The following is a 13,887-nucleotide window of genomic DNA, read 5'->3' on the forward strand; positions in this document are numbered from 1 at the left end:
GTCATCAACAGAGGCAGTTGCACAACAGACAAGGACCTGTAGAGTATGCAGTGTTGTGCAAGTTCACAATTCACAAGAGCTTGCTCAAAGTTCAGTACAAGCAAATTAAAATTATGTACTTCATGTTCATAGTTCATCAATTTCACAGTCCCAAAGACTGAATTAGTTCATGTTTATTTCTTCCATATTATTCTTCCATAAAGTTATATAAAGCGTTTCTGGTTTATTACATTCCGAGTGTCCTTGAAGCTTGAACTGCAGTGTCTTTTGGAGGCGTAAAATAAATCCATGATGATAAATCTAACACTGAATGTCTTCTTTGATTATTTACCCATTTTACGTGTTGAAAACAGTTACTGTTGTTGTTAGCATGAATGTTAGCCTTCAACTTGCGATCCCATTATACCTTGAGTTGAGTCTCTCGACCAATCACAGGCAGAGTAGCACGGCTCTTTTGAGGAAAAGCAGTGGGATTCATGATAACTCCACTATGAAACATTACCCTCTTCCATTTACAGCCAGGCTCCTTAAAGCAGTGCATGAGATTTGTTAACTCACACAGAAGTAAGCAACACTCACACTAATAAATGGATACTTCAGTACTGCCGCGGTCTTTTAGCGCATTCATGCCCAACACTGAGAATATGAGACACACACTTTAGGTCAAGGAAAACCTGCTTTTTCATTTTTGTTTTGCTTTTTGGGTTCCAAATCAATTAATTTGCCAATTAATTGGCTCAGAATTAGGAGTGTAAACTGCCCTTTCATTAAGTCATGTATCATTTATATTAAGGTGAATAGATTTTTAGTTTTCAGAGGCGTTAAAAAACAACAACAACATTTTCAACTGGAGTTAAGGTGCTCTTTAAATACATAGAAACAAACTTCAAGCTTACTGTTAGTGCTACTGTGGTCCAGTCCTCTCAGAGGAGCCCGTTTGTCTCTATCATGAGCGTGCTGCCTCTGCACCCAGTGAACCTGGAAATCACAACAGACAGTGTTCTATTACTTTAAGGACAAAATGAAATGAGGACTTTGGTCAGAATATGATACACTAAAATTTTAGTTTGTTGTATAATGTTGCACAGATTTTTCGTGGATTTTTGAGGATTAAAGCAAAACAGTGAGCGCAGAGCAAATAAAATATTTTGTTCTATTCCATTTCATTCTACTTTGAGAGAGAAGGGAAGTCCATAGCACAGGCAGAGTTGGGTATCTTTATGGAGGAGAGTAAAAGGTTTCCTCTTCATTAGTTCAAAGAGTACTCGCTCGCTCTCTCCTCTGCAGTCCCATTGTCCTGGGTTAAAAGCAATGAAAACACCTCCGCCTCACCTACAACTCTGTCCTCCACAGCACACACGCACGCTCACACACACACAATTTCTTTCATAGGCCGCAGCTTGCAGCTTTGATCTGATAAGAGGCTGGTCCTTGTGAAGGTGGGCGCACTAAATCAAACAACAGATCACAGACACACACGCACACACACATATCAGTGTCAGCCCACTATTGTCCTCTTACACTTAAATCAGAGTGGAAGAGGTTGAAAATAAATACTATTGAGAGGCGGCTGCAGTCTTTTATGTCCTAAAAGCCTGCTTGCTTTATTCCCCTTCATGTTCTTCAATTAGACTCAATTAACAAGAACTGGTCTAAACTACCCGAGGAAGAGGGGGGCCAGGCCGTTAGAGGTAAGAGCGCTACACGTGTGATATTCAATACAGAAGACCTCAGGAAGTTAACGTTGTACATGTACGGCTATGCAAATGCAATCAAATTGGTGTTTATATTAGGCTGATTATATTGATTTACTTTGACATAAAATGAAGAAAAAAAACATGAGTGCAGAGTGATATTTGGATTAGTGTAGACATGGTTTAGCTGATCCCTAATAAACAAGAGAGATATATTTTTTTTTTAATTTACAAATGCAACATTACGCTAGACCTACCCTGGCAATTTTAGACAAATGTTTAATCTTCATACCTTCACATTATAGTTACTAGACATTGTTTAAATACACTTAATAGCACTGCAGTATACACAAAATATAACAAGAACAAAAATTGCAACTGAATCCCAGTTTTCCATGCAGACATACAAACTCAATGGAAATTCAGCATATTAAAAGGTGCATGTTCTGAAAATGATTACATTGTGTTATTAATTAACTATTTTACCCCAAACCTTTTGCACTCTTCACATACTCTACCGGTTTGTAGCCTATACTTACCCTCTTTTGTCCTGTTTATGTCTACGCAAGTGCATACTTGTAGCTATTAAGCCTAGCCTATTATACTTTCAAATCATTTTCCCAAAATGTATGTCAACACTGCCCAGAACCTGTTGGGAAAACAATCCTTGTTTCTGTAAATGCTGAACATGCATGCACACACAGAAAAAACAGGGAACACCTCTATATATAATTCATGATGCAACATATGATATTGTAAATCATGCAAATGGTGAAAATCATGCGTATGTTTCTAATTTGTATGTAACGAAACAGAGACACACAGGCACATACACACAGACAGCAAGGATGTGACTGTGTGAGTGTGTGCCCCAACTACCTTGTAAAACCCCTCCAACCCCTCCTCTGGAGAAGCAGCCAGGACACAGTGATCAATACACATGATAGGGAGCTAATCGCTCTCTGTCAAACCATGGCCTGCCAGCTACTAATGGCACACACTCACTAGGGAATGCCTGCATGTGCGTGCATGCGTGTGTGTGTGTGTAGGCGTGGGTCTTAATGGCAGATTGAGACTCTTTAGGGAGTGTTGCTCAAGGTTAGACTCAGGGGATAAGGGGCAATTGACCACACTGTCTGTGACACTGACCCCTCCACTGTCAGCGCATTCATCATCCAGCTGTGACATATAGGCAGCGCACACACATACACACAGGGATAAAAAGTACAGATAAAAGCACACAGTACAGACGATGTAAAAAAAAGTCACATGTAAATGCCCTAAAAAAAGACCGAACAGAAAAGTACATTTTGAATGTACACGTGGCTGCCCAGCACTTGTGTGACATAAAGTGAGCCTGTGCAACTTCAACATCAAATACAAAACAAGCTGACATTTCTCCCTTCAAAATAAAAGCCTACTTAAATAGAGGTTCGAGATCAGTGAAAAAAGACAAAGGCACGACTATGAAAAATAAACCTTATTTGGAAAAATTGTTTTCCAGCTGTGAGGAAGAAAAGAGCAGCGGAGCACGTACATGATTGAACGGCTGAGGTAGAACTGACAGAGGCACAATGTGAGTGTGTGGAGGAGGAGGAGGAGAAGAAAGACAGTAAGATGTAGGGTGTAAAAGTGTGTGTGTGAATGAAGAATGTAGTGGATGTGTGTGCGCACAAATAGAAGTGAATGATTGAGGAAGGTGGTGAGGAAACAGTGTGTGAAAGTGCGTGTGTGTGTGGTTGTGTGTGTGTGTGTGCGTGTGCGTGTGCACGTAATACTCCCATGTCTCTATATGAATGAGTGGATGCTGTGGATGGCAGGCAGCTGCAGCAGTGTGATACGAGCCGAGCTGCACAGATATCAGAGCTGACATTTTGGGCTTCGCTACCCACCCACGGCCCCCTGGGAAAGTGATGGCTATGGCAGCAGCAGTGGCCACATGCCCCCCCACGCCCTCCCTCCGCCTGTCAATCACAACACTGGGCTTCCAGAGGCTCTGTCTGCCCCGGCCTGGCCCTGGCTCGACCCATTATTCCACGCAGCAGTGAACGCACCACACGACCCACCTCACCTGCACCCCAGCACCCAGACCCAGATGCACGGCTGATCCCTATCTGGACCTCACCCCCCTCTCCCCCCTCATCCCTAGCTACCAGCCTGACCACAAAGAGAAAAAAGACAGAGGGGTGGTGTGTGTGTGTGTGTGTGTGTGTGTGTGTGTGTGTGTGTTACTGCTGACAAGAAGATGAACAGTGAAGCCAACACAGAGACACATATAAAAAAAAAAGTGTGCGAGCTCTACAGTAGTGAGCAGTGAGAGGAGAGAGGGAGAAATTGCATAAATTGAAAGAGAGCAGAAAGATAAGAGGGAGATACACTCTGGCCCCTCCTCTAGCCTTCTTTTAGGGCACCTCTTGGCCTCCTCTCCCTCCTCCGCCTCACCCTCCCTCCTCACCCCTCCCCACCCACCCCCGGGCCCTCTGGTGTGTTGCTCACTCCATTGTGTCAGCCTTCAGAAGTGCTCAGTTTGAGTGGCAGGCCGTCACAGATCAGTTCCCTGCTAAAGCGGCCCGGCAGGCCGGGGTGACGGGCCAGGAAGGGATCTAAGTGGGGTTTATCAGCGCTTCTTAACGCCTCTCCGGCTCCCTGACACAAAAGAGAGGGGGTATTAAACATCTAAAGCAAACCAAAAAGCGTGAAAGCTCCTTATAGGGCCGCGGGATTGCGGATGTGACTGGAGTCTTTAAAAAAATTTCAGAAAAAAAAAAAAAATAGAAAGAAAAATAAGGAGAGAAAAAAGCATACAAATGCTTCAGCAGTGAGGGAAAATTCTAATGTATTTCCTATTCTGTGTGGATAGAAGAGTGGGTGTGTGTGTGTGAGAGAGAGAGAGAGAGAGAGAGAGAGAGAGGGACAGAGAGAGAGAGAAAGACAGAGAGAAAGAGAACAATAAAAGCGAAAAACGAATGAGTGAAAACTAGCCTCATAATGCTTTCTAGATCACCACCTGTTCTGCTTCTGAGGCTGAATGTAACAGCCTTATATTGTATATTAAACTCAAGGATATTACATTTAAAATGTAACATTTAATGTACTGTATATTCAGAGTACCCACATGTAACCAATATACAAACCTTCAGTGAATCATTTTAGCCTCAGTGGGGGTGAATTTTGGCATTTAGGTTTACTCTGGAACCAACATTTAAACAGAAAGCAGTCTCAAGACATACCATCAAAAGATAATCATAGAACAGGTGTTCGAACACCAAGTTTGGATAAAAAATTTGGATCATTAATAAAACTAACTGCACACCTGGTTTAAATGAATGGATTGTTATCAGGCTTTAGAAGAGCTTGATGATGAGCTGATCATTTGAATCAGGTTTTCTGGGGCAGGGAAACATCTAAAACACGCAGAGCCGGGGTCCCCTAAGACCAGGACTGAAGAACACTTGTCTATAGGACTTTTAAAATCCAGACATGTCACAGGTGTAAATCGTGAAATTCATGATGGCCGAATTCTATTTAGTTGCCTCAGTATCAGGCTCCTAGTGTTGTGCATGCTGGTTTACTGGCTTAATGGGACCATATCAAGAGCCAGAATGGCGACTATCAGCACCTGCTTTGGCGCAGGTGATACAGACTACAGCCAACATCTACATGTAAGTCAACCCTACTCTCCTCAGGTCAGAAAGACCACACTATTGAAGGACGTCCTCAAAATTCGTACCCTTCTTGACTTACCTTGATTAAGTAAACGCAAGTTTTCACTACATACAGTGCGTAAAAGGTAAGTAACTAAGGTTGTGTCCAAAGTCACTCCCTTGCTCACTCATTGACAATTCTCTGTGTAATAGACACTCACAGCTTACTCTGTGGTGAGTACTAAAGTGGCATTTCAGACACTTGAATGAATGAATCATCATATTGCCTCATAACTGACCAATCCCTGAGAAACAGTGACGGACCAAAATGCCAATTTGACATAGTGGCCAAACTATGTAATTACATCATAGTGGCCAAACTATGTAATTACACCATTACATGATGCACAGAAGTAAATAAGTGGATAAATTTTTTTTTGCATCACTGCTGCAAAATGACTCATTTCACTATCATAATTGAATCAATTCAGAGCAATAACATTTGGAAAGTCTAGAAGAGCCTCACAATTAAATCATTTGAACCCTATTCAATTTAGCGAAGGGCTTAACAGGAAGTGAGCCTGCTCGATCGGCGAAAGTCTCTAGTGTGCACACTCTATGGGCCCCACAATGCGCAAGTGATGCAGAAGATTCATGTAATTTATACCTGGAAATCAAGCTTTTTTGGCTTCATCCACCACTGCGCAATGTTCCTAAGAATGAATGTGGCCCCTCCTGCAACAATGTATCCCATTTCTCCTTAATACATCCATCTAACTGACAGGTGTTGCTTGGCTGTAATTTTCTATCAAACACATGGTAATGTATTGTGGGATTGTTGGCTCGGACAGAACTTATTTGGTTTGACTGTGCAAATTTTTTAGATCACAATTTAGAGTAACATCTACATGTACATCTACTGTATCTATCAGTGTATCAAGCAAGCCATCTATCTATGTTGAGACACAGGGAGATCAAGCATATGCAGCGTGAGATGTCACTGATTTATGCTAAATATAAGATTTGCACTGCTCGGGCAGCCTTACACTGTCATTCAAAAAGAGGTGGAGTCGTGTTTGGTTGGTCGTTCGGTTGACGTGTCCTCAGACGATCGTCTTCTTGGTAAAAAACAGGTTTTTCCTCACATTACTTTGTTCAATTATTCAGTTTATATCGTGAAAACTTCACAACAGTTCTGCTGTATACTGTAAGTGTTTGAGTTTTCTTACTGCTGAGAGCCTTATTGCTGCTACGGTAAGAACAAGGCTGAGAGAAAGTCGGAGGGCTGGACGTACTGTGCACAGTGGTTTCCTGTATGTGTGTGTTAAGTGTGTAGTACACCAGCAGGGACCAGTGTGTGTATGTCAGAAGCTGGCAGGGGGTTAGTATCTGAGACATTTTGTAAAAGGTCAGTGTAGAGTTCAGTCAGAGACATGTCTGTGTGTTTGAGAATGAAACTGCAAGCGGTACGGTGGTTAGGACAGTTAGGGAGAGGGTCAATGAGGGGAGCTGGAGCCTGAAGTAAACAAGAGAGAGAAACACTTGGATGCTATTATGTCCTGCCACACTGCAACCATATGTGTGTATGCATTAACTGTCTGCTGGTGCCTGTGTGGATATGTTCCTGTGTGTCTCCTATTTGAGTCTATGGGACCTGTCCATTAGCTGTGTGAATGTGCATGTGTGCCTATTGTGGCCTTGTCTGTGTGTTGTCTTTGAGCCCTCACATGTGAGCCCTTTGAGCCCAACAGCCAGTGTTTGAAATGAGCTGTTGCACTGATTTATGAAGTCTGTTCATTATTCGTCTGTTATGGAACATGATCATATTACTGAGGTCAACTGAATTGTTTAACCTTTAAAACCTTTAGAATTTAAAATATATTTCTTTAAATTTCAGCTTTGATGTACATGTTTGATACGTTTTAATACATTATAACATGCTGATCATGGCTTCACATGCCTTTGACTCAGTTACAAAGGCAGGAGTTATTTGTAAAATATGGGGTATCCCTTTAACTTCTTGTAGCATGTAGTATGTACAGTATGTATGTATGTATGTACGGTATGTATTTATGTATGTATGTTTGTGTGTATATAAGCTTGACAACTCATTCTTAACCTTTAAACAGCAGTTGTCAAAACAATCTGCACTCAAGTGAAACTCACTCCCTTGTTTTGGAACTGTATCAAAGAGTCTTCCTTAAATTTTGCACACATGTTGGCTTAAAACGTAAAACATGACAACTGAGGAAACATCATCTGCTGATAATGACTGACTGATGTAGTTGAAATCTCAACAACAAGCGAAATTGAGATCCAAAATACTCACAATTTGATCTTTTTCAGTTTTATAGCATGCAGATGTCAACACAACACATTTAACTTTAGCTTCATTGAGTCATATTACAATATTACAAGTAAATATTAGGAGGATAAGGAATACTGTACAGGGTTATTGTTATTCACTGTACTGTATTTAATGTTAGCATTCAAAATCATTTCAAATTGTTGATACACAAACCTCAATAGAGCATGTAACTTGCAGTGCAATTTAAAACATGATTTTGTCAGACAGTGATTCCTTTGCAATGCTAACATCATTTAAGAATGTATGAATTGCCAGGACAGGTCTGTGGCTTCAGAGGACACAAACTGGACGTCTCCTCTGATTTTCCAAAGACGTGATTTCAAAAAGTTGCAACAGATGCTTTAATTTTCAACTCAAAACTTAATGGGGAACCGTGGCAACAAACACACTCAGTTTAGTTCAACTAGATCATGTAAACACCAACATTTAACAACGTATGTGTGATCCCAGGAATGGTATCTAACCATTTAACTTTGACTAGTAACACTGTTTTTTTCTCAGACAAGACAAAATAAGACGCATTAAACTAACATTAACTCTGTCTCAACCTTGCAGCGCACTAACCCTCACATTTACTGCAGTAATTAGTGAGCTCTGTAATGTAACCCGCCCGACATGCAATGCAATGTACAGTGTGTGATGCGGAGAGAAAAGCAGCACACAGGTTTGTATAGACAGAGGCCTGGTCAGAGGTGGGCGGATGGAGTATAGCTGAGGCTTTGGCAGCAGGCCAGCTTCTGTAGCTAACACACTCTAATTGTGTTTGGCAACACATAACCCACCATAAATACATCTTCTATATACTTAGTACAATGTTGACTGTTCAGCCTCAAAATAAGCTATTATAGCAAATTATATTAGTCTAATTGGTTAAGGACTAAAACATTATCTTCCCAAATACAAAGGTTTCCCTATTGAGATTATTTTCCTGCCTCAATGCTAAAAAATGATTATTTCACGTAAAACAACAAAGCCAACAAACAGACATCAATGCAAAGGCATTTTAGGATGCAACAGCGCCTGCTAACAAGATGCAATGTCTGAGTATGCAATTGTTCAGTATCCCAAAACATTATTTGTGCAATCCATTAAATTTAAGACTCATTACCAAAATGTGGGACATTTTGAGGGCACAAATTCATTTTCACCTAAAGTTATGATGGTAGAAAAGTAATTAAAGTTACAGTGTAATGAAATCATGAACCATACATGGAGTCACTGGAGATTGCCCATAAATTACTTCAATTAATCACACGCACACTGATTCAGATGATAACTGTGAATCACTAAGTTTGGAATCCCTTTCTCTCTCTTACTTTCTGTCCATTTATTTCTTCCATTTTGTGTGTCTTCGTGCATGCATGTGTGTCTTTCTGCGTGTGTGCAAGTGTACTGAAGCTTTGTGTGTTTTGTTTGTGTGTGTGTGTGTTTGTGTCACTGAAGAGGCAGTGTGTTGGGGAAGGGCCAGAGGTCTGATGCACCCTGGAGAATGGACAGGGCCAAAGCCGCATCTCCCGTCCCTCCGCCCTCACCCTGTGCTGTCATGGGATGTCTCTGTGGGTGACGGTTTCCCTGGCAACGAGGAGGCTGCATTGTGCATTCGGAGGGTGCTGCAGAGCGGCTCGTTGAAGGTGGCGAGGGAGGGGGGCACAAAGTGATATCGGGTGGAACAGGCACACGAGCCTCACAAGCGAGGTAAACAACTTTCAGCCATTACTCACCACGTGGCTGTTTCTTTTTTTTCATCCTACTCGCTAATCAACACTAGACCCTGATTAAAACAGCAATGCCAGCCAAATGAACTTCCATTTGCATATACATGCTGTGTAAAATCAGAACCGAGGCCGGGGTGTGAATTTACCTTGACGTGGTCGTGTTAAATGTATCAAACAGTCACGTCTAAGTAGCTGAACGCTCTGATTTGCTGTAGTTACAAATCCATTTCCCGCTGTGTTACACAGACAGTGCGAGTCAGGCCAAAAAAAAAAAAAACAACCTCAGAGTGGATTCTTTAGGGAAGCTGCAGCTTGATCCACTCTCTAAATCCTAATGTGTGATGGGTATTTTATTTGGGAGTTTTTGTTTAATGGAACAGTTTGAACTGCAATAGTAATGGTCTGCCAGTACCCACGTTGTTATCTTGGCTTATTACGTTGTCATTTCCTGGAGTACCTTCAAATGCCTAAAATCTGAACAATCTGAGCTGACGTCAGTATATCATAATCATAATTAATGATGCAAGTAAAGAAATTATGTCATAAATAAAAAAAAATTGAAAACAATCTGACAAATTTACTAAATCAAATCAAAAAATTGAAATGTAGAAACATGAAAAAAATATTTCTTGACAGATAACTCCATAACTTATTTGAACAATGTACATATTTTAGTTTTTGAGATATGCCCATTTTTCTGAGCAGAGCACTAAGATGTTCGGATCTGGTTTCATCTGAAATATAAATAGTTGTCCACCACCTCCAGGGGTATTATTGCTTATTATGATGTTATTTCTTGTATCAAATGCTCAAAGTACAATATGCTCTCAACATCAAAATACACAATAATCAAAACTACAAAATACAATATGCTCAAAACAACAAAGTAAACTATGCTCAAAACTACAAAATAACACCGTGCTCAAACCTGAGCCTGACTATTTCTCTCAATCTCTCTCTGACAACTGTCAACTTGCTTCTTTGCTCCCCGCCCGCCACTTACTGGTGCCACCACGCTTTGAACCGCACATAATGTAACATAATGACGTCATTACGTGCATGAAAGTGATGAGGCAGAAGATGGAAGCCTTAGCTTTCTATTGCAAAAAGAATGAATACTCCAGCCATTATGGTTTAAATATGAACAATTTCCTGGGGTAAGCTGAGGTCAGTTCACAGCTTTGACTGGAGTCCTCCTCCAGTCAAACCTGTGTTTTTCTTCTTGTTTTCAGAGTTGAATGTTTGAGCTTCACTGTATGGAATTATGTATGTTTGACTAGAGGCTGTTTTCACATTCATCACTGAAAGTGTACATTTTCTCATTGAAAATCAGATTTTAAGAGGCAGGCCTACAAACATGTTTTGGAACATCACAAATAGTTTGGAAGCCAATCCTGGTCCAATATTCAGCTTACACAAACGTAATGTGTACGCATAATGTGCACACACTGAGAATGGACTTTAATGGACATGCTGTGTCCCTCAGTTAAACTAATGAGGGACAAAGTAGTAGGTGCCATTTTAAGGATTTTAATGTGGTCGGACACACATTTTTATGTTCACCTTACTACATGTGTGGAGGGGATTTTCAAAAATACTCACCCCAGCTGCAGATGCAAGTCTGTTCTCAAAGGTGGCTCTGTCAGGGCGCCCCCTGCTGTCTCTCAGGGTGTACAGACCCTCCAGGCTGCCGACCTATGAGCATGAAAACATCCTGCGGTCAGTATAGAACACCCCTCACTTTCAGGAAATATAAAGATTTGCTTGGTTGAATGCCTTTTATTTAAGCATGCAAGTGTTTTCATTATTTCGGAGAGACCAATACGGGTACAGTGTGAGGGTCAAAACACAAAACGTATTCAGCCATAATCACCCGTATGACCAGCATTATATCAGCGTATCCCCTCCGGCCATCTGTCTTGTGCAGGTTTTTCTGCGAGAGGTGGGCCAAAATCAAATAGCACACAGTTTATCTAACCTTATCCTGGGCTTTTCATTTCCAAGCCTTATAAACTCACATCGTATTGACCGCCTGGGAGAGTTAGAACTAACTAAGTGAAATCTACTCGCCGGCAATTGTGTGCAAGGCGCACGTCGTGAGTGTGTGTGTGTATGTGTGTGTTTGTGTGTGTGTGTGTGGCTTGCTGATTCTATCTTCCTTCACATTCATTCTCTCTATTCTCTGTCCCTGAGGTGCATCAGGGCTGAGACTGCCGAGTAAATTGTCCCAAATTGAGTTCCTTCTTGCCGGCAGATACAGGCCACATCCCGACCGTTTAGAGCGAGACAGAGAGAGAGAGAGAAAGAGAGAGAGAGAGAGAGAGAAAACAATCACAGCACACATCACTCGCTTGAAAATCTTCTCTCTAATTTCTCTCTCTGCCTTTCTTTTCTACTCTCCCTCCCTGTCTCTCCCTCTTTCTCTCTCCCCTCTGCTGATTTCCCTGCTGCCTCTCTTTCTTCTCCCGGCACATTATTCTTCTGCTTTCTCTCTCTTTATATCACTCCCCGTGTGTCTTCCCTTGTCTTTGTCTGCTGAGATAGGTATACATCAGTCTCTCCTTGCTCAGCTTGGCTTTTTCTTCCCTTTGATGATTCTCTGCCCTCCTGCTTGTCTTTCTCTATCCTTTCTCCCTCGATCCCTGTTACTCTCCCCCACCAACAGTATGTCTCTGCCTTCGCCGCGTCCTTCCCTCACCCCGGTTTCTATCCCCTCCTTTGCTCTCTCATCCCACCCTCCATGGCTGGCTGTACCCGGTGACATAGTACCCATCAGCGCAGACCTCCTGGGTGGAGGAGTCTCGCTCTGACAATAATCACACAGTAAGTTTATAACGCTGGCAGCCCAGCTGAGCTGAGCTGAACTGAGCACACGCGTCTCCCCTGACGCCAGCACACTCCATTTAACTCAGCAGGGGGCTGCAGGCTGGCTGGGGCAGGGATGAAGCATGAGACAGGAATGGGGACGCCAATGGGTTTTTGGGATTGGGGGGTACTAGGGGCTGGTGATGGAGCAGTGACTGGAGACGGATATGGAAATGGGATGAGGAAGGATGGCTGGAGCTGAAACTGGTGCTGTGGGGGATGAAGAGGGGTAGGGTTTTGGACTTTTGGGTTCGGGCAGTTTTTTTTTAGAGGCTGCTCATGTCACCGTCTCTGCATGGTGCGATAACCCCTCTCTACTTTCACTGCCTGCTCTCTGTAAAATCCCTTCTATCTCTTCTCTCAGCTTTCCGGGTGTTTACTTTGTGTTGTGGCAGTAGGGTCACGTAAACTTCTCTTTGACTGGAGAACTTCCTGTCGGCTCGATGGGGGCTGTAACTGACCTTGACTTTTGATCTTGTTATTAAAAATTAAAACCTCTTTTGGAAATAATTAAAAAACACTGATACTTATTTTTCTCTTATCTCCTGCCATTTTTACATATTATTAGGAACAATAAGGCCCCGACTTCAGCACGCTTGTTTGGTTTCTTGGTTTACATTTTAGCACTCACTGACTAGTTAGAAGTATATGATTGAAGATGCTGGCAGGACTTCAGATACTGTAAATGGATGTACTGGATACTAGTAATCCACAAATCCATCTATTACAAATACCGTTTGCGATACCTCAGCCCATGGTATCATTGATACAGAGTACAAGACACTACCTTTTTTTCCCTAAATTTTAAATCTGTGAACGATACCGCATTGAACTCATAGTAATAGTTTTATTAAGGGCAATATGAGGGAGTGCTTTGTCTTGTTGTGACTCAATGACTATATTGTCACTGAAAGGATGGACACCAAATTTCATTACATTGCCAAAGACCCTTATTGTGCACAATGGTGGTGGATAAAGTGGGCACAGCACTGAAAAAATATATTTTAACACAGCAGCATTAGGTCTTTCCAGGAACAGTGTGTGCTGGCAATGCACTCTGTGGCGCTCTCCGTGGTGCTGATCCTGTGGCTTTGAGCGGATGGAGAGCTACAGTTTGCTCGGTGGTCTCTCTTCTGCCCACACCTGTGGGAAAGTTGCCACTAGCGTGAGGTGCTAGCCAGCCATTTACACTGTTTAATTATTGACCTACCTCACCAAATGTTTGTTGTTTCCAGCACTGCAGATGATAGATGTCCAGTGATAGGAGGTAGATCTAGATTTCCAAACCTCGTGAGTCAGGTTCAGGTATGGATATTTACCACATGATATTTCTTTCGTTTCAGTCTGTGCCTGTGCCTCTAATGTGTTGCAAGTAGTCTGTCAAGTTAATGGCTTGTAATAGATGAATTACAGCAAAAAACATAGCTTGGGGTTTCAGGATGTGCCTGCATCTCAAATTTGGCAGTACAAGTCAGGTTCAGCCAGGCCGGTTTTTGAAGACCAAGCCTACATGCCTGCCTCATGTTCACAATTTGTTTTTGTTTTTTTTCCCTTGTTGGCTGTAGACTTTTTGTTTAACCAAGACAATAAAGTAAACACAC

General features: G+C 42.0%; 1 protein-coding gene across 1 annotated transcript in view; it reads right to left on the reverse strand.

Annotated features, from left to right (window-relative positions):
• LOC311260150 (neuroendocrine convertase 2-like) overlaps positions 1-13,887 on the reverse strand; it is a gene marked incomplete at its 3' end in the record, with an annotated part of 183,894 nt that overhangs the window by 147,424 nt on the left and 22,583 nt on the right. Inside the window, exons 3-4 of the mRNA XM_084357664.1 lie at positions 11,024-11,116; positions 897-978 (exon numbers count right to left, since the gene is read on the reverse strand). Of these exons, the coding sequence (XP_084213790.1) occupies positions 897-978; positions 11,024-11,116 (175 nt within the window). The remainder of the gene's footprint in view (positions 1-896; positions 979-11,023; positions 11,117-13,887) is intronic.

This window comes from Pagrus pagrus (genome assembly GCF_965226575.1).
Source record: "Pagrus pagrus genome assembly, chromosome: 7".
In the NCBI taxonomy this organism is placed as follows: domain Eukaryota; kingdom Metazoa; phylum Chordata; class Actinopteri; order Spariformes; family Sparidae; genus Pagrus; species Pagrus pagrus.